An 18499-nucleotide genomic window follows, 5' to 3' on the forward strand; every position below is an offset into this window, starting at 1 on the left:
ACAATTCAAATTCATTTCTGTTAGGCTATGTATTTCTTTGTTCTGGCTATCTGTGAGAAATGTTGCATTATACGTAACGCATTGCTCAGAAGCGTAAACTTCCACCTCTGAACACAACATCTTTTGCTTGTACATGCTGTCGGAGAGGTTAGTGGCAGCATTTCTGAAGAATGTCATCTAAAAGATCCGATTTCATGAGGTACTCAGGTTACTGGATGCTGTGGATGCTTAGCTCCTAAAGTTTGGTTTTGTTTGATTCTGTGCCTACATACAAGACATGGATTCAAGTCTGTAGTTCCACTTTGCAGAAGAAGTAAAGTGTAATAATCCTGCATGAAACAAACTGTTGATGGGAATGGTGTACAGATCTGTAGGAGGTAGCATGAGCACTACAGAGTAGCAGGGAGAGCTGCCAATAGGGATGAAGGTTTGTACAACCAGCCTCTTTACTGAGTAAGCCTTATTACGAAATAGTTAATTGAAAATATTAAATGGCCTTTAGCTTTTCAAAGAAAAAGGAGTTCCTTTTCCTTCTAAAAGAAAAATTAAAGGAAGTTACTTTGATAATTGGAAATCTTGACCAAAAAGTACTTAAGGAAGCCCTATCTTTTGAAGTATGAAACGTTTAGTATATTCAAGAATTCTAGCACTTCAGTTTACAGTGCTTTTTCAAGTTAAGTTTCCATGGAAATCACTGGAAGGTGATCCTGAGTAAGTGCAATTTCCTAATATTGCTGGGGTTTTTCCTAATGCCGACTTTGATCAAATGTGGGGTTTTTTCTTCTCATAAAATAAGAACAAATTTCCCTTTTTCTGTCACTGAAATTGTAATGTGGTATGTGAACTTTATAATAAAAGCGTTGATTAGTACTCTCTTTCACAGATCTATAAGTTTTTTTTCCCCACAAACTATTTACTTGGCTTGCATGTTTTCTGTGAGCATAACCAAACTGCTGCAGCAGGTAGTCTTTGGGTTGCGTGCACTAGTTTAGGCAACACTACTTTTGTTCTACCATGCCAGCTTTGACCATGTTAGTCATTACCTTCTTACAGACCAAGGTTCTTAACCAGTGTATAGTTTACAACTGGAATTGTAGAAATGTTCATATTGTAAATTACAGTAAGATGCAGACTACGGTAAATTGTAATTTTTCACAATGTGATGTTTCTATCCAAGTTTTTTTATTTATCACTAGAAAGGTTGGCGTTTGTGTGGACCAATCTGCGGTGTCATTTTAAAACCTGTTTTTCATCTTAAAATTTTCATGAGTATACATCAAATCGTGTGCTTTGATGTATATTTGTTGGTGAAATTTGGGTGAAAACTATATACAGTCATTTTTGTATTTTTTTCTATGTTGTGAAGAATAAAATTGTAATTTTATAAGTCTGATTCACTAAGATTATTATAAGTTAAATGTATTTTTTGTATATTTAGGAATCTGGTATTACCTGGAGCTCTGAAAGGTTAAGCAAAGACTTTTTATGCATGTTTGAAAGATATTTCTACTTGACAATGCGGTGAAATGGTTTGTATGCGAACATACTAGTCTGTGTTTGTTGCCTTGTGAAATTGATTCTGTGTTCTCTGCCTGGATTTGGTCTACTGACCAGTGATACTAATTGCTATAATCCAAATAAAATAATTCCAAACAAAATCTGCTGTATTGTCACTGTTTAGGGAACAAAAGCAGATGCTTGGCAAATGTGGATTAGGGCTGTGTTTTTATTCATCTGACATAAGCTGTACTTTGCAATTTCAATGTTTTCGGGGGCATGCATGACTTTTCAAGCACAAACAAAAGACACCTTCGTCAATTAATACTGTTACAAGTGCTCTGCTTTTTTCTTTTGAAAGATCATAACATGTTAACTGACTCTGTTAACATTCAAATTTGCAACTTCCTGAAGGATCCTCAATCAAGTGCCAGCTCTTTGTTCTGCTGTTGTTATCTGTACTCTAGGTGGTGATGGTTTTCTACAGAAACAAACTCTTTGGAGTATTCTAAATATAATGGAATGCTTAACTAACGCAACAGAATATTTCAGAGTTGATTTACTAAATATAGTATGTCTGCTACCACAGCAACGTTCTTAGCATTTTTAACACTTCCTGAGAGAGAGATTTACATACTGTGTCGAGATTCCATTAATGCTCATAAATAACAAGTTATAATCCTCTAACAGGAACTGAGTAGCAGTTGCAGAGTGCCTGCTATTATTCTAGGCATATGCTTGTCATAAGATTACACAACTACAATGATTTTTTTGTTTTACTGCAGAAGGGATGAAATAATGTTGTCATAACCAGCATCAGCACATTTTACACATGATAGCTGTGACTTGGTGCTACTGTGTAATTAAAAATTTCTTTGCAATGTAATGCTGTGAAGAGTGGTGCTGAGCTCCATTTGTGTCTTCAAATAACTTTTACTAGTTGTGTTTCCTCTTTGCATTTTGAAAACAGTACGTGAGGAAACAATTTTTGTTGCTGAGAGTAGCGTTAAAAAGTCTGAAAAGGATAAGAATTCTGTGTTCCTAAGTAAATTACCTTTCCAATAGCATTTAAGGCTCATCCTAGAGCACTGGCAGTTCCAAACAAGACCTGAGGGATGAGCTCTGCTGGTGTGTTCGGTATGAAATACAGAGGTGTGAATTTGTGTGATTCAGTTTTATTTGGAATGGACTGAACACATCTAGAGTTGGGAGTGACTGATTGATTCAAGCCACCCGACTGCCTGGACATTCAATATCCAGTGGCTTTTAAATTCTGCTTCCTGTCTCCTAAATGAACGCTCTTCCACACTTGTCAGAATTCTGGTATTGTGGTGTAAGAGAAAGGGTTAAAAGTTTCTGTGGTGGTTTTTGAAGGCTATCCTGAAGCAGTTGAAATTAAAAATTCAGACAAAATTTAAAATGCTTCTAAGCTTGGTCACTGATTTCTAAAACAGTACTTTACTGATTAAAAAATAAAAAGGGATTTATTTTTATTTATGTTTTCACAAATAAAGTTGGGATTAGTATTTTCAGAGGTATGTTCTTCTCTTTGATGTGTGGGCGTTACCGATGTTGACAATAACATCTTTTGTTAACATATTTAATTTCTCTAGTCTAAAGTAGATGCATGTTATCTCAATCCTGCCCTATAAAAACAAAATTCACAATGGTTAAATACTTGCGTGTCTAGTTATACTTGCCAAAGCACAGACCCTAAGGTCTCATGACAAACTCCTGCTCTTTAGATGAAATTAATTCAGCCTAGTTTGTACAAAGAAATTTGATGTCATACCTAATATGACTTAGAGATGTTTGTACTGGGAAATTCATTATTGGAAGTCTGCAGAGGCTTATGTTGCTGAAATGTGAACACTGAGTTGCATTTTCTCCTGTCTCTTGACTCACTGCTTCAGACAGTCTGCACAGACTTCTGCAAACCATCTGTAGCTGTTATTTAGGCGCTGTTAAAATATATAAATATCACTTACAGCAAGCCTATGGTAAAAACACACTTTGCAAGTTCAGGTGCTCCAAGTAGAGATTCATAGCTGCTGTGTATTCCCAAATGTATGCCTAACAAAAAAAATAAATAAAACATGCCATTGGGGGATGATGCAGAAAGTGGAGGGCCATCTAGTCAGCTGAATACAAGGTCACTTTTAAGAAATCATTTTGTAAGAAATCAGTTTGCTTTCGAGTTAAAGGTCTCTTCAGGTAAAGTACAACGGCCTCTCTCGCTGGATAAAAACAAAAGATACTGAGTGCTGAGCTTCTCTGCTAGATGGCATTCTTGATACAAGTACGAGATGGAAGAAGAGGAGAGGTACTGGATACAGAGCTACTGTTGAGTTTCCAAAAACCATTGCTGGGAAAACTTCAACCGTGTCCTCCTTTTTTTCCTTTGGTGTCCTGTAGGTTTTTTTTTTTTGTTTGTTTGTTTAATAAAACAAACTCGGGGGGGGGGGGGAGTAGTATTAAATGAAAGTGCTGAGATGCTTCTCTGGTGGTGTGCTGATGACTGGAGTCCTTTTCATTCTGCAATAAGCATTTATTGCATGTTTGTGATTGTGGGGAATAGTGCGCATGGTTTGGGTGCTGTTTTAGTCCTCTGTTCCTGTACTTTCAGTACTTTCAGGAAAACTACTAGACTGGCTATTAAATGTTTCCTTATTCAGCTTTTCTGTGCAATTTAAACTGTTCTAGAAGGTTTTTTCCTCTGATTAGAATATTGCCTTTCTATAGCAACAGAGCTGAATTGGAGAAGTGCTCGTATTTAGCTGAATAAAAGTAGTTGGAACGAATATTTACAGATGCATTTGTAAAAGCTATTTACATTGCTCTTCATAGCATGGGAAAGTTGTATCAGTAGGACAAAGACTGCAGAATACAGTATACAGGACTGAATACTATCAAAGCATATAGTAAGGATCAAGTTCACTTGAGAAGGTAGCATTCTTAAATCCTCATGCTGACATAATGATGTTAGTTACAGTGTGCCACTATTTTACTATATGTGCTTACTGGGATTGCCTTACCAGACAGCAAGAGTAATTGCTCTAACTGTTCTGAAGTTAGAAAAGTAAACCAGCAGAAAAAGCCTTTTTTGCATCTGCATGAAAATGGCTATTGAAAGTAAGGCATCAGGGGTTAGTTTACTTAGCAAGGATTAGAAATTAACAATACTGGCAAAGCTGTACCACAAGTAATCTCTGCAATCCGAAGATAATTGCTTTGTTTTTCAAAAGCACTATCATATCAAAGGATATATGGAAATCTGCTCTAGAAACATAGGTGTGTACAAATGTGGGGCAGACATAAACATTCAAGGGTCAGTGTGTTCCAGTTTCCTGGTGACACGACTGCAGATCACGCCATAGCTTGCCAGATTTTGAAGAAATAAATCCCTGACAGAAAGATGTAAATATATATATATATATATATATATATGTCTCATTGATGTTAAAAATTATGAGATTCACTTTTTCCTCAGTTCTAAGTTTAAAACTGATCCTTGTTTGCATATTGAACTGTCATTGGAGTCCTATTACATGAATTCTGAAGAATAAAAGTACTGTACAATATACTGACACCTGCCCATTGCAGTTGTATAATTTGGAAAAATTTCTGAACAGAATAGCGTCTGTATATTATTATTCAAAACTGTGCTTCATGATGAAAACAGGCTAGGTAAACATTCGTTTTTCCAGCCCATTTACCTATTCCTGACAAAGTACAGTCAACGAGCAGTACCAGCCACATTAGGAAGAAGGGTAGAGGTCTCAGAAATTCCTACAGCTTGAGTCTGTGCTTATCTTCAGACCACCCACAATATGCTGTAATTTCTTGCCCAAATAAATGAGGAGGGGGGCGTACACAGTTAAGATAAAAACATTTGAAACTAAGTTTCATTAGTCATCTTGTACAGAGAACACTTCTTTTCCATACATGGTCTCATTTTCCACCCTTTTATATATAAATGACAACTTGTTCAATTTCAGTTCAATTTCATGTCTCTGTATTGGATTCTCTTATTAGCTCTGGGTTTCAGAGGACTATTTTGGACTATGCCGACATAGTCAGTGGAAGGACCAAGATCATGTTTTATAATGGCTTCCCTAATTTAGGGAGCATAGATGATTTAGAGTTCTGGATTTAACACTTGCATGAGTGACGAAGGCCACAGAAAGTGAAATGTGCGATGTGTGGTCTGAGGCCAGTAGTTAGATGTTATTCACCCTTCTAAGTAAATAATGCAAAAGAAGAATGCTAATGTTTGTCTACTGCACCTGTTGTAATAATAACAAAGTAAAATATGTTTGTATACTGATCTATGAGGCTACATCTGAAATCAGAATATGTGTGAACTCTGTGTGTGTTGAAGAACCCGCTTTTATGATTGGATGAATAGAACTTGGGAAGGCTGGGCTGGGATGCAAAGTGAAACATTAGCTTTTCTAGATAAGTTTCTCTGCTTCAACATTACACAGTAATGATATTTGTGCATGTTAATCTCTTTCAACGGGGTGAAAAGCTATAGATGAGCTCTCTTATTATAATTTGTACCTTAATATTACAATATTGTACTAGTTAGCTTTCTTATACTGCATTTCCAATATATGAGATACTGAAAATCTTAAATACCGACTTCTAGGTGTTCATGTTAATGTATGTGTAGAATCTCTTGCATTTTTTGTGTCACAGCACGTGTGTGTCCTCATTAGTGCCCGATTAACTCTTCTCTTTGCTTCTAATACAGAATCCTTATTGTTGTCTCAAGTCTACAGGTTCCTTGAAAACTCTCCTCTGACTGCTCCTTTACCTTTCTTTTAACCCACCACTTCAGATCTACCTACCTGTTTTTAAAGTGACAATCTTTAGTCTGAAGACTTTTCTCCCCTCTGGCAAGGATGAAGGTTGAAAGCTAAGGAATTTTTTAAAAATACATCTTTGATGTATTCAGCTTTAACGTCGATTATTGTAACATAAATAAGCAAAACAGTCACTAGGTCAAATAAAATGATGTAATACAGAAAAACGAGTGATGCATTAGAACTGAAATGATCAGGTTCTCTTACCTGTGGCAGTAAACTTGCTGGAGGAGGGGCTGTAGCTCGGGGTGCAGTGAAATTCTGACGGGGACTGAGGCTTCTAGAGGCTGTTGTGGTGTAAAAGCTGAATAGGGTCCTGACTGGGTCCCAGGGGTGAGATGAGGGAACCTCAGCGCTGTCTGTCCCGTTATCTGGAGTGTTGGGGGACACCCCAACATGGCGCCCCAAAGGTGTTACTGACACAAACACCTCCTGTTGGGGAAGGAGGCGTGAGGGCAACCTGTGGCACAGCACCTGGCAGGCCCACGCCACATCAGTGATCATCGACGTGATAACTGCGTGCAACTTTTTGGGGATGAAAACCCTTTTATCTGCGTGTTTGTGACGGGGGGAAGAGGCCGAGAGGCAGCGCCCCGTCAGGAGGTTGAGGGGGGGGGGGAGCTCAGGCAGCGCCTCGCCCTCCCGCGGCACCCAAAGGGTTAAACCGCCTCCCTTTTCCCCCCCCTCCCTTCTCCCGCGTTCATTGGCGGGCCGGCCGGCGGCGGCGCCCAATGGGAGGCGGCGGCGGCGGGGGGCGCGCCAATGGGGGCCGGCGGGGGGCGGGGCGGGGGCCGGCGCGGCCGGCGCCCGGTTGAATGGGGAGTACAAAGGGGCGCGGGGCGGGCGGGCCGGGCTGTGCCGTGCCCGTCCCCAGCCCGCTCCCCGTCCCGCTCCCCGTCCCCATCGCGGTCCCGGCCGTGCCGCTGCGGGCGGGCGAGCGTGCCGAGCCCTCCCCTCCCTGATTTATTTTTTTTAATTATTTTTCCCATTTTCCTCTTTTTTTTTTTAATTTTATTTTTTATTTTTTTTATTTTTTTTATTTTTTTATTTTTTTATTTTTTTTATTTTTTCTCCCCAGCTCTGCCTGCTGTATGTGCATGAGCACTGCGGCTGCCGCCCGCCCTGCCTTGCCGCCGGGGCTGCTCCGGCCTCGCCTCGCCTCCCAGCGGCGGAGCAGCGCCGCCAGCAGCAGCAGCACCACCACCACCAGCAGCAGCAGCAGCAGCAGCAGCAGCCGCCTCGGGCAGGCTCCCCCCGGGCAGGGGCAGGGGATGCTCCCGCCGCCCGCCGCGGCCCCGGCAGCCCGAGCCTGAGCCTGAGCCTCGCCGCCTTCCCCGCGGGGCGGCCGCCGCCCGCCCGCCCGCCCCGTGCCCGGCCCCCGGCGGCGGGTGCCCGGGGCCGGCGCGGCGCGGCGAGCTGCCATGCGGCTCCCCCGCCGAGCACCGAGCCCCCCGCGGCCGCCCCGCAGCGGCTGAGGCCGCCCTGCCCTGAGCAGGGGGTCCCCGGGTCCCCTCCGTCACCCCCCCGGTCCCCTCCGTCGCCCCCCGGCCCTTCTCCGCCGCCCCCCGGGTGTGGAAGCAGCGGGGCCGCCGATGGAGCCAGCGCTGCCCTGAGGTCCCCCCCCCCCCCCGGGATGCCCCGGCTCTAGGGGACGCTGCGGAGACTTTGGGGTTTTTGGCTTTTTTTTTTTTTTTTTTGCCCCCCCCCTCTTTTCACATCGACCTCCCCCATCTTTTTCTTTCCCTTGTTGTGTTTTGGGGTTTTGTCCCCTTCTGGTCGTCCCTTTCGGTGTGGGGGAGCCCCCTGCCCGCTGCCCCTTCTCGCAGGGCATGTCCCGGTCCAACAGCGTCAGCCCCCCGGGCTTCGGTGGCCCCGCGCCCTGGGCGGGCACCGAGCAGCATCGCTCAGCCTGGGGCGAAGCGGAGGCCAGGGCCAATGGCTACTCCTACCCGCCACCCCCGAACCGGTCCTCGGGCAAGAAGGCCTCCCGCATGGCAAGCAGGTGGCGGAGCGAGGAAGACTACGAGCCCCAGGCGAGCCGGAGCCGCGGGGAGAGTGGCTGCAGGATGATGAGCTTTAGGTCCAAATCCGCCTGGCAGGAGCACGGTGACGAAAGCCGACGTCACCGGTCCCGCCACCCGCCTGGTGGTGATTCCCCCGCTGCCCCCAACAATGCCAGCCCCCGGCAGCTGGGGGAGCAGGGGGAGGTACGGCCCCGGTCCGTGGAGCTGGGGCTGGAGGAGAGACGCATCAAGGCCAAGATCGAGGAGCTCGAGGAGGACGACGGGGACGAGGGGGGCTCCGAGGCGGCCTTCTCCATGGGCAGCTGTTGCAGCAGCCTGCTGCAGATCTTCAGGTCCAAGAAGTTCCAGTCGGAGAAACTGGAGCGCCTCTATCAGCGCTACTTCTTCCGACTCAACCAGAGCAGCCTCACCATGCTCATGGCCGTGCTGGTGCTGGTCTGCGTGGTCATGCTGATCTTCCATGCTGTGCACGGCCGCTATGAGGTATCCTACGTCGTGGTGCTCTCTCTGGCCATCCTGCTGATGGTGGTGCTGTGCATGGTGTGCAACCGCAACGACTTCCACCAGGACCACATGTGGTTGGCGTGCTACTCCGTCATCCTGGTCATCCTGGCTGTGCAAGTGGTAGGGGTTCTGCTGGTGTGGCCCAGGAGCGCCTCGGAGGGCATCTGGTGGACCGTCTTCTTCATCTACAGTATCTACACGCTACTGCCCGTGCGGATGAGGGCCGCGGTCATCAGCGGGGTGGTGCTCTCCGCCATCCACCTGGCCGTCTCCCTCAAGATCAACGCGGAGGATAAGTTCCTCCTAAAGCAGGTAGGCGACCCCCCAGCCTGTTTGTTCGTTTGTGCGCTCAGCAGCCCCAACCTGCCCTGGAAGAGCGAGGACGGTGGGTTTGGCTGCCTGTCCCCAGCCCCGAGCAACCTGCCGCTCGGTGGGATGTTGTGCTGTCTGGTGGTACCCTCTACCCTTTTTTTTTTATAGCTGTGTTTCCTCGGTGCTGGTGTCTCTAAGGCTCTGAACGTTTAGGAAATCTGTCCAAGGGGTTTCCAACACCCACTGTAGCGGCACACGGCCGGCTAGCCCCCAGTGCCCTTCAGCTGTGTTTAGTGTCAACAGCTCCACACCACATGCACCTGTGGCACGGTGTCCCGCAGGCTGCCGGGTCACCAGGAAACAAACATGTGGAAAGTCTCGTGATTTCTGTCAGGTAGAGGCTATCCTCGTGTGTAACTCCAGGGGCTAAATTCACATCGGCGCAGGGCTGGCTGAGGCGTCGGGGAGCGTGCTCCAAGGAAACGGTGAATAAGCTTTTGGTTTACCAGGAAGGTGTTTGCTCTGAGATGTGCTGGAAATGTCGATGGTGAGGAAGCCCAGAGTTCATGTGCAGCTAGAAAAAAATAAAGATGTATAAAAGCAGGTGATTATTTAGTAGTGATATCATATTTAACTGGAGCAGCTCAGTTCACAGGGACAATAAAACTACTGCTGAACGCATTACGGTGCAATTTTTAATTACCATATCTGTATAAACAACAGCAATACAAGGTGCCGCTCTTCTTTACAAAGCAAAGCAAGTGGCCATGCAGGTCATACACTACCAGCTCAGTAGGCACCGTGGTGATCCCAGAACCAGCGACTGAAAACATGGCAATGTGATAATCACCAGCCATCTAAGGAGCAGGGGTCTGAGCAAGCAGGAACCTGTCACAGCCAGCCTGGATGCTTGTGTGTTTGTTAGCACCAGGAGTTCGGTAGCCTACCGACCTGTCACATCACACAAAATTCAGCCTTGTGCTTGCAACACCCGCCTCGAGCCTGGCTGTGAAGTTGCTTTGAGTTTCACCGATTGCAGTGTCAGGAAAAGTTCTAGGGCTTTTTCCTCCATATCAATAAAACTCCAGTATGCTCAGGCTGTCACTACTTCCCTGTACAAAATATCCCTTGAAATCATTATTGCATTCCCCCCTGCTTGCTCCCTATTCTCTTCTCCCCCTGTCCCTGCCCAGTTAAGCCTGCTCGGACAGTTTCTGGCTTTGTTCTTAGCTTGTTACAGATATTTTTATAAACTGCACATGGCATATTTTTCTTATGCTTGATATAAATGGCTTTTTGTGCATTTCCAGCAGAGCATACGCTGTAAATGGGACTGTTACTGTTTTTCTGCTTGACTTGGAAAAGTTTGCTAATGCCAGAAGTTGCTCACCGCCGCTCTGGTTCCCACAGAGCCTTGTGCATGCTCTTCCCTGCATACACTGAGACTTGTCCTCTTCAGTTCGATATATTCAGAGACTGTGTTCTTACATAGGAAGGCAAAATCATGATGAAGGCAAAAAGACTTAATCTGTTACAAGTTGATTTTTGACGGTAGTGATGAGCATATAAGGTATTGTCACAGTGGAAAGTATCGGTAACTGTATCTTAACGGGACGCAGCCTAAATGATCGACTCCCTCGGTGGAGAATTTGGGATGATTACAGCTCAGGATCGCTAGACTGGCTCCCTCCTCCCAGCACAGCAGGTTTATTTGTAAGAGGCTGAGCACGTGAATAAATGTGAACTTGTTGAAGGTAAAAGCACGGGCAGGAGGGGATGGTGAAGTGTTCATAAATCTGTGTGCCACAGTTGTGTTCCCTTTCGTGCCAAAACTGGGCTTTACTGCAGCTTCAGAAAAGCATTTAGTTGGTGAAGAATATCTTAGGAGTCCTCTCACTTTGTTTTCAAAGATGACGTCTCTCTCCACGTTGTACTTCTTTCTACTTACCCCAAGTGCCAGTCTCTATCTCACTGCGGTCTCCACTGGCACAGCTCTGCTGAATCCAGCGGGGCTGCACAAGGCCAAGAATCAAGATTCCTTGCACATTTGCGTATGAACGTGAGCTGCTATCTCTGGCTGATAGGATAGAAAAATCTGTTCCTACAGAGCACATTGCCTCACAGCTACGAGCAGGCCTTTCTCACTGGGGCTGCCTTTGTTGCCATGGAAATGTGGCGCGTTCAGCTCTGCCCCACTGAAGCACGTAAGCCCTATTTTTCCCTTCAGACTCATGTGGGTGAAGGTGGATGAAGGCCGGATAAAATCGAGAGGAGAGGGTTAAGTTGTTTTCAGTGGCTGCACTCTGACAGTCACATCAGCCCGGGTTTTGTGGAGCAGAAGTGGATACGAATGCATCTGTGACTGCGTGACCAGATGGTTCTTTATCCATAGCATTCGCAGGAGAAAGGCTGTTTGGGATGTGCGTCCCCCAGCCTCTTCTTGTCATGGCATTTTAACCATAGTACTTCAGCAAGTTATTCTTTGTGAGGGCTTGTTTTCTTTTAATCTTCTCCCAGTTGCTTCCAAGCAAGGAAAAATCAGACATTTTATAATTCAAATCTCAAGCTGGGTGACTCTTGCATAGACTTCTGCCAGCTTTTACGAGGCTCGGGGAGCCCGTTAAAAGCCTCGCTGCTTCTCTTGAGAAAGATGGTGAAATTCTCAGTTGTCAGTCCCTTTTGGGAGAAAGGCAACTTGTTGGATTCCCTCTCTGAGGATGCACGATTTTATTTGTCTGAATAGCCTTGCTCCTAGCACTCCTGGACTTCTCTGTCACCAGATGTTGTGGTCTGCGGTGATGCTAGTCAGGCTGGTGTCTTTAAAGGCAGAGAGCCCTCCTCATCCGTTGCTTCAGGAAAGGATTAAGGCACACCACTGTTTCTGAATTGGTAAAGTGGCAGGAATAAAGGTAGCTGTGATTGTTCCCTCTCAGCTGAGCTGCTTTTCAACAATTCTGGGGTCAATGGACTTTGAAAGGCAGCTCTGGCTTCTGCCTGCTGACTGGAGGAGTCTGGGGCCTGCCTTTCAAACGAGCAGCCTGAGTACCCCTGGTGAAAGCAGCGGGTGTACGTGGTCCTTCCGTGAGTCTGACTGGGTACAGGCGATGATCCCAACTTCTTGAACTAATGTTAAACTGGAACAAAACACAGCGATTAGTGTGAATTATTGCATTACTTTCAAAAGCTATCCCCTGCTGAGTGAGGGGATAAGAAGAAATTGTTTGAGAACTTACCTCCACAGACTGCTGCTGGTAGCAGAGAATACTCAATGTCTGACACTCCTGCAACGACAAATCTTGATCACTTAAAGGTTTTTGTGTACCTGGGATCAATTAATTCCAGAAGGACTGGGTTTGGATTCACTGGGGAGGGGATGACTGCATTTGTCTTCAGCTTTGTGTCCTTGCATTATTTTGGGAAGGATGGGGGTTACAAATGTGTTTCAGTGCACACTGGTCTGTCTTCCCCTCTGTATTCACACTGTATCTTTTTAGACTTTTCCATTTGGTGGTTGTGATACGTTTCTGGGCTCTGGAAGTAGTCAACTCCAAGATTCATGTGAGAAGTAAACGCCAATAAAACTGTCAAATACTTACCTGAGAAGGAAACACACTATTTGTCAATAAATTGTCTTGTATTCACAACAAAGCTGATAATGAGATTTGTTCCGTCTTCCAGAAGAAACAGACCACCTAACTAACCCACAAAATCTGCATGGACACACGGGGGGAACTAGCAGCTTATGGGTGAGCACAGATGCTTCACTGCGGTCATGTGAGTGGACCAGTTGCCCTCAGCACAGCAGGTCTTGAGAAAGCCCTGGCATTTCTGTCAGGCTAGGGGCGAAGGGACAGGGAGTTTCACAACGGAGTTGTTTGGGCTCTGAATCAGAGTTGAAAAGGGATGGGGATGGTGTGTGGGAGGGATGGGGGACCAGGAGTGAAGGATAAGAATGCAATATACAAACATCAAACAAACCTGTGGACTGAGGTTAGATTTATTCCTGTTTTCCCATCCAAACCTGTTCTATTGTAACTTTTTGAGGTTCCTTGTTCAAGGATACAGTTAAGGCTTTGTAGTTTATTAATTCAGTGTGAGTGGGTGACTGTTAAGGTACCACAAAAACAGAAGACTGGGAAAGATGTATAGAAGATTTTTTTGGGTGTGTGTTTTTTGGGTGTTTTTTTTTTTTTTTTTTTGTCTTGTGTCTGTAACCTCACTGAAAGAGAAACTGAAAACCTCAGTTCTCTTTCCTCTCCAAATACTACTGCAAACCTTCTGCAAAGGCTTTCTAATAGCACAGTTGTCTGCAGCTGCCCCAGTACACGGCTCTTGTTTTTGGCACTCCAATTCAAGGCTCCTGATGTTGAGCTCCTTGTTGCTCGGTCCCTTTCCATACGCCTCCATCATAACAACATTACATGAGTACTCCTCATCCTTCACTTCTGAGAACTGTGTATGTGTTGGCCTTCCTCCATGGCAGTCCATGTTAATGATACATGATTGATCCACAGCTGCACAGTGGCTCTCGAAAGTGTGGTGTTTCAGTTTAACCATTTCTAGGAAGATGGTATGAAAATGCGTCTTTTTCCTTTCCCTAGATAAACTGTCACTTCAGCAGAGCTAAAAACATCTTACTGTAATAGGGTATTGACTTCTGGATATCTTCTAGCACCTCGTAAAGATGCTTTTTAGATGCAATTCAAATGGCATTCGATGAGAAGCTAGTCACATAGCAGGAGAAGTAGTACTGCGTGTTCCAACTGAGCTGCAGCATGCGTGAGATATGTAGATAATGACTGATTTTGAGACTAACAGATTCTCAGAAGTGTTACCAAGTCACTGTATTGCATTTTCATTGTCTTCTAGTGGCATTTATTCACAAAGGAGGAGAAATGTGCTACCTGAAATGCAGGTAGATCTGTTTGTCACTTTTTTTTAACAGTTTCATACTGCTCTTTTACTTTTGTTTGCCTGGAAAATAAATTTGAGTAACGCTTATTTAGGATGTGATCTTACCGTGTGCCTCGCAGCACTTAATGTCCTGTTCTGCGTAAACACAGCAGAGCTGCTCGTGCGGGGAGATGTGCTCCGGCAGCCCTCACAGCTGAAGGCTGACAGAGCCACGCTTGGACTGAACTCAGTAAAAATTGACCATATGAGGCCTTTAGGTTAGGAAAAAAATGACAACCTGAAACATTCAGTAGCTGTTGCATTGATAATTGCCTTCCCTAGTGTAATTTGCTAACAGAGGTAATTAATTTAATCCCTGAGGTATTGTATATCAATTAGTCTTTATTAGGAATATTGTTGGTATCTCTGGGGAATGACTGTGTTGCTTGAGGTTTATAGAGGCATGTCTGCTTGTCTTATCTTCTAAATTACCCTGTGGTCCTGCCACCTCCTAATCTTCTTCCTGGGCTTCATTCCCCTCCTTCCCACCACCCTGAATTGTTTTTTCGTTTCACTGTATCGTTCCCTGACACCCATAACTGCTCACGTAACAGTGTTTACCGAGGGCCATATGTCTAATTTTTCTGCATTCCTGGTAGGTTCGTTGTCTCAGTAAACTGACCCATTCAACTCGTTTTTCTTGGCCCTGTGGTAGCAGTTGCAGTCCCATGGCTGGCCTGGAACTTGCGAGTTGAATACGAAACTCAGTGGGGAAGGATTTGGGTGCCTTGCTGTGCCAGGTGCGCTAATGCTGGCAAAAGGCTTGTCCTGCTGAGCATCTGATGGGCTGGAAAAGGCAGGGTGTGCTAATTCTGTTTCCTTCTGGAGAGGCAAAGATGTTTCAGCAAAATGTCAGCAGGTTTCATCGAGGTGCAGGAGGCAGAAGGACGGCTTTGGGTGCTGTAACCCCACAGCGTGGCTGTTGACTTGACCTCACGCATCCTGGGCTGGGGGCTTTGGTTTGAGCCACGTGTGACCCTGTCCTCTGTCACAGACCTGTTGGAGTCAGGACCTTTTATTGATGTGGTCTTTTGTTACTAACTGCATTCAGGTGATTTCTAAATATCCTTACGGTGCTGCTGAGCTCCGGGCTGGAAGAGGTCTGGGACTCTGCCCAGCTGCAATGTGAACTTTGGGCACCAGACAGCTCTCCAAATGCGCTCTCTCTCTCAGTTTGGGTTTGATTAGCTAATCTTTCAGTCATGCACCACAGCTCCCTTGGAATCTTTTAGGAAAACTGAAACATTTGCTAACTTTTTTGGCCGTTTCAGTAGTGGGAGCAGTTACGGTCTTTTGGGAATAGCTGGGTTTGTTTTTGCATTTTGGTAGTGGGTATTACTCTCATCCTCTCATCAAACCAAAAGACCTTTCCTTCTGTCCTGGCACAAGATACAATGAAAAAAATCTTCAGCAGCAGCTGAAACATTGAGAGGAAAAAAATCAAAATTATTTTGACAGCAGCTTCCATGTGTGTGGTAAAGTGGTCTACCCTATAGAAGTTGGTTGCTTCTGAGTGAGAACCTGTGCTTTGAAATGTGCCTGTCCTCTTTTTTTTTTCATTTTTTTTCTTTCTTTCTTTCTTTTTTTTTTTTTTTTTTGTTCACTGTGCAGGTGGGTGCGGTTCAGAGAAAATACCCGCTTTTGTTTGGGGAGGTGGAAGACAGGGCTCCAAGTTTTGTTACCCTTGGGCAAGGTTTATCTTGCCGTCTGCTTTATACTGTAGGATTTACATGGCACCTTGCAAGGATAATATGTACCCAGAAAACGCAGTGCAGACGGAGCTAGAGCGCAGCAGTCTCCCCCCAGCCTTATAGCTGCTCCGAGATTTCAGGATGTGTTATATGGCTTTTTTTCATGGCCTGCAGTGGTAGGATAGTGACAACGTGTGTGTTTGTGAGGAATGCAAAAATTCACAGCTTCTGGGAAGTGGGTGGGGTTCCTGTGTAGCTGCTGAGTGACTTTTTTTCATCTCCTGTGAGTCCTGGGTTTTGATGTGGGATGCACTCAGTGTTAGCTCCTTTACTCCTTCTGAAGTCTAGCCTAGCGATCCTAGCTTGTGATATCTTGCATCCAGGGGATGCTCTTTCTTCTTTTTGTTTTTAAATTGATGATACTTTAAGAAAAACCTTTTTTGTCTTTACCCGAGATGTATCCTCCTCCTGCCAGGAGTTTAAATTGATTCATTATTATGGAGTCCTTAGGCTAGGTAAAAACCCAAGGGGAAATCTCATGTGAATGAAAAAACACAACCCCAAAGATATTAAAAAGGATAATCTAGTTATGAGGGGGTGTGAGAAAGAGACAAGAATTTTATTATTTGTCTCCTGACCTCCAAGATGTTCTCACCTTATCGTAGAAAAGCTTGAGGTTTCGAGTACTTAACGAGATCACACAAAAAATGGCTGTCAGGCCAAGACAAGAGGCAAAATGCTTTTTAGCACCTGCGACTGGACCACTCCCAAGAAAATCTGTACTTGATGTTTTATGATGTTGACAAGCTGCCAGCCTCACTGCTGGCAGGTAGAGGAATGGCATTGCTGATCAGATCTGCAGCAGAACCTAGCATGGGTTGGTCTTGCTCTGATACTGGGAGCAGTGGACTGAGCACAATTTAAAGCTCTGCCTTTAGCTTCTGGTTTCCAGCTTGCGTTTGATGATGTGGGAAGCCCTTCTTTCTTCAAAAGCCTGGTGGTTAGACAAGTTTGAGAACTGTTTCAGCCAGACGCATTTAGTTTTGCACTGCAAAGGTGATGCATTTACAAGTGAATTTAGAAGAAGTCATGGGCAGCTTTGGCATCACCGACAGTATCACTCCTAGTGCCAGGCTTGACTTCTGATGAAGAGTAGGATTTTCCTTTCAATGTTAGCTGTAGAATGCTTTGTTGTATCGTCATGCTTCGTTCTGCAAATAAAATGTTTGTGTGTGCTTCTCTTCATATCCATCGTAAGTGGTTAATGCAATTGCGATGCATCTTTTGCTCTCTTCCCTAGACATCAAGAACACAAATCACGTTTGTGTGTTTAAGATGTTATCTGGACTGTCTGTAGTAAATAGCATCAGGCAAATCCAGTGTGCACTGTATGGTCAAAGTTTTATGCAGCAGGAGAAGCCAGAAGAGAAGTGTGTTTCAAAGCATCCTCAGTCCTGCCCTGGTTTTCCTCCCTGTCGCCTTTAGCCAGACTGATTCTTCTGCAGTTCGATGGCTTTTCAGGCGAAATGCTGAACTTTCGCATCTCTTCATGAAATGTTTTACGCATCCATGCAACGCCTATAAAAGTTTTTACTGCGAATTGGGCTTTTATGGCACTGCAGTGCTTAGCTGCCATGCTCCCTCCTCCTGGGAAACTACTTCTGGGGAGTTGAGTTGAGGATTAAAGCTGCATTACTGATTTAGCATACACATTCCACTAGTATCAGAGTGTATCTTTGTAGACAGTAAACAAAGGACTGTGCTGATGCAACAGAGGAGGAATATAAATGCAGAAAGTTGCTCTTCCCCCCCCCCCCCAACATTAGAAATTGATCTCTTAAAGCAGCAAATTATGCAAACTGTTTATTCCTTAAAAGCGTTTGCAGCTTGTATAAGACATTCTGTCTCACTTCATAGTCAAAAGAAAAGGCTATGACATTGCTTGCAAGAATCTGTCATAAAACATCTCTAATACAGACAGTTCCCTGGCTGCATTCTCCCCTTCAGAAAAAGCCGTGGCTCCTTCCCTTTATTCCCTTCTCTAGACTAAATGTTACTAGCACTGATTTCTGTGTACCTCAGACACTGGAAACTGAGTTCTTAGAGCTAGCACTGTGGTAAGGGACTACTCAAATCAGTATTTCTAAAAACAGTAGTTTGCCAGTCAGCCCACAGATGACAGAGCTGCTCAGACATGCTTGCTGAGTGATGAATTCTTTCCATTTGCTGGGAGGTACCCGACAGCAGCTTTGTCTGTGTTCTTGCTTAATGTATGGGGATTTATGCACAGAATTACACAAATGGGTGGACCAAGGAATACATTATTAATGAAGATGTTTCCAACTGAATGGGATTGCTTTTTTTTTTTCAGGCAGGTGGTTACTAGTAATCTCACAGAGGAAAGGAAGCGATGCTGTGTGGTGCCTGCAAAGGAAGATGCTATGCAGTGCGGTGGGAGACTGTGTAATTAAAATGTCATTCTAGCTCTTTAAAAGCTAACTGCAGTATTTAAAACCGTTAAGCAGGAGGGAGGTTACTAGTGTGGGAATGGCTTTTCTGCAGTGAGCTCGCTGATGGCGAGGCCAGGAAGGACTACTGATGGCTCTTAGTGCAGCTCGGTGACTGATTCTTCTCTTACGCTTACTGACTT

At 45.0% G+C, this 18499-nt stretch overlaps 1 protein-coding gene across 1 annotated transcript in view; it reads left to right on the forward strand.

Moving 5' to 3' along the window:
• The first annotated feature begins 7237 nt into the window (after window positions 1-7237).
• ADCY5 (adenylate cyclase 5) overlaps window positions 7238-18499 on the forward strand; it is a 215419-nt gene continuing 204157 nt past the window's right edge. Inside the window, exon 1 of the mRNA XM_084524658.1 lies at window positions 7238-9205. Within this exon, the coding sequence (XP_084380784.1) occupies window positions 8195-9205 (1011 nt within the window). The 5' untranslated portion in view covers window positions 7238-8194. The remainder of the gene's footprint in view (window positions 9206-18499) is intronic.

The sequence above is a fragment of the Aythya ferina genome (genome assembly GCF_964211825.1).
Source record: "Aythya ferina genome assembly, chromosome: 6".
Taxonomy (NCBI): domain Eukaryota; kingdom Metazoa; phylum Chordata; class Aves; order Anseriformes; family Anatidae; genus Aythya; species Aythya ferina.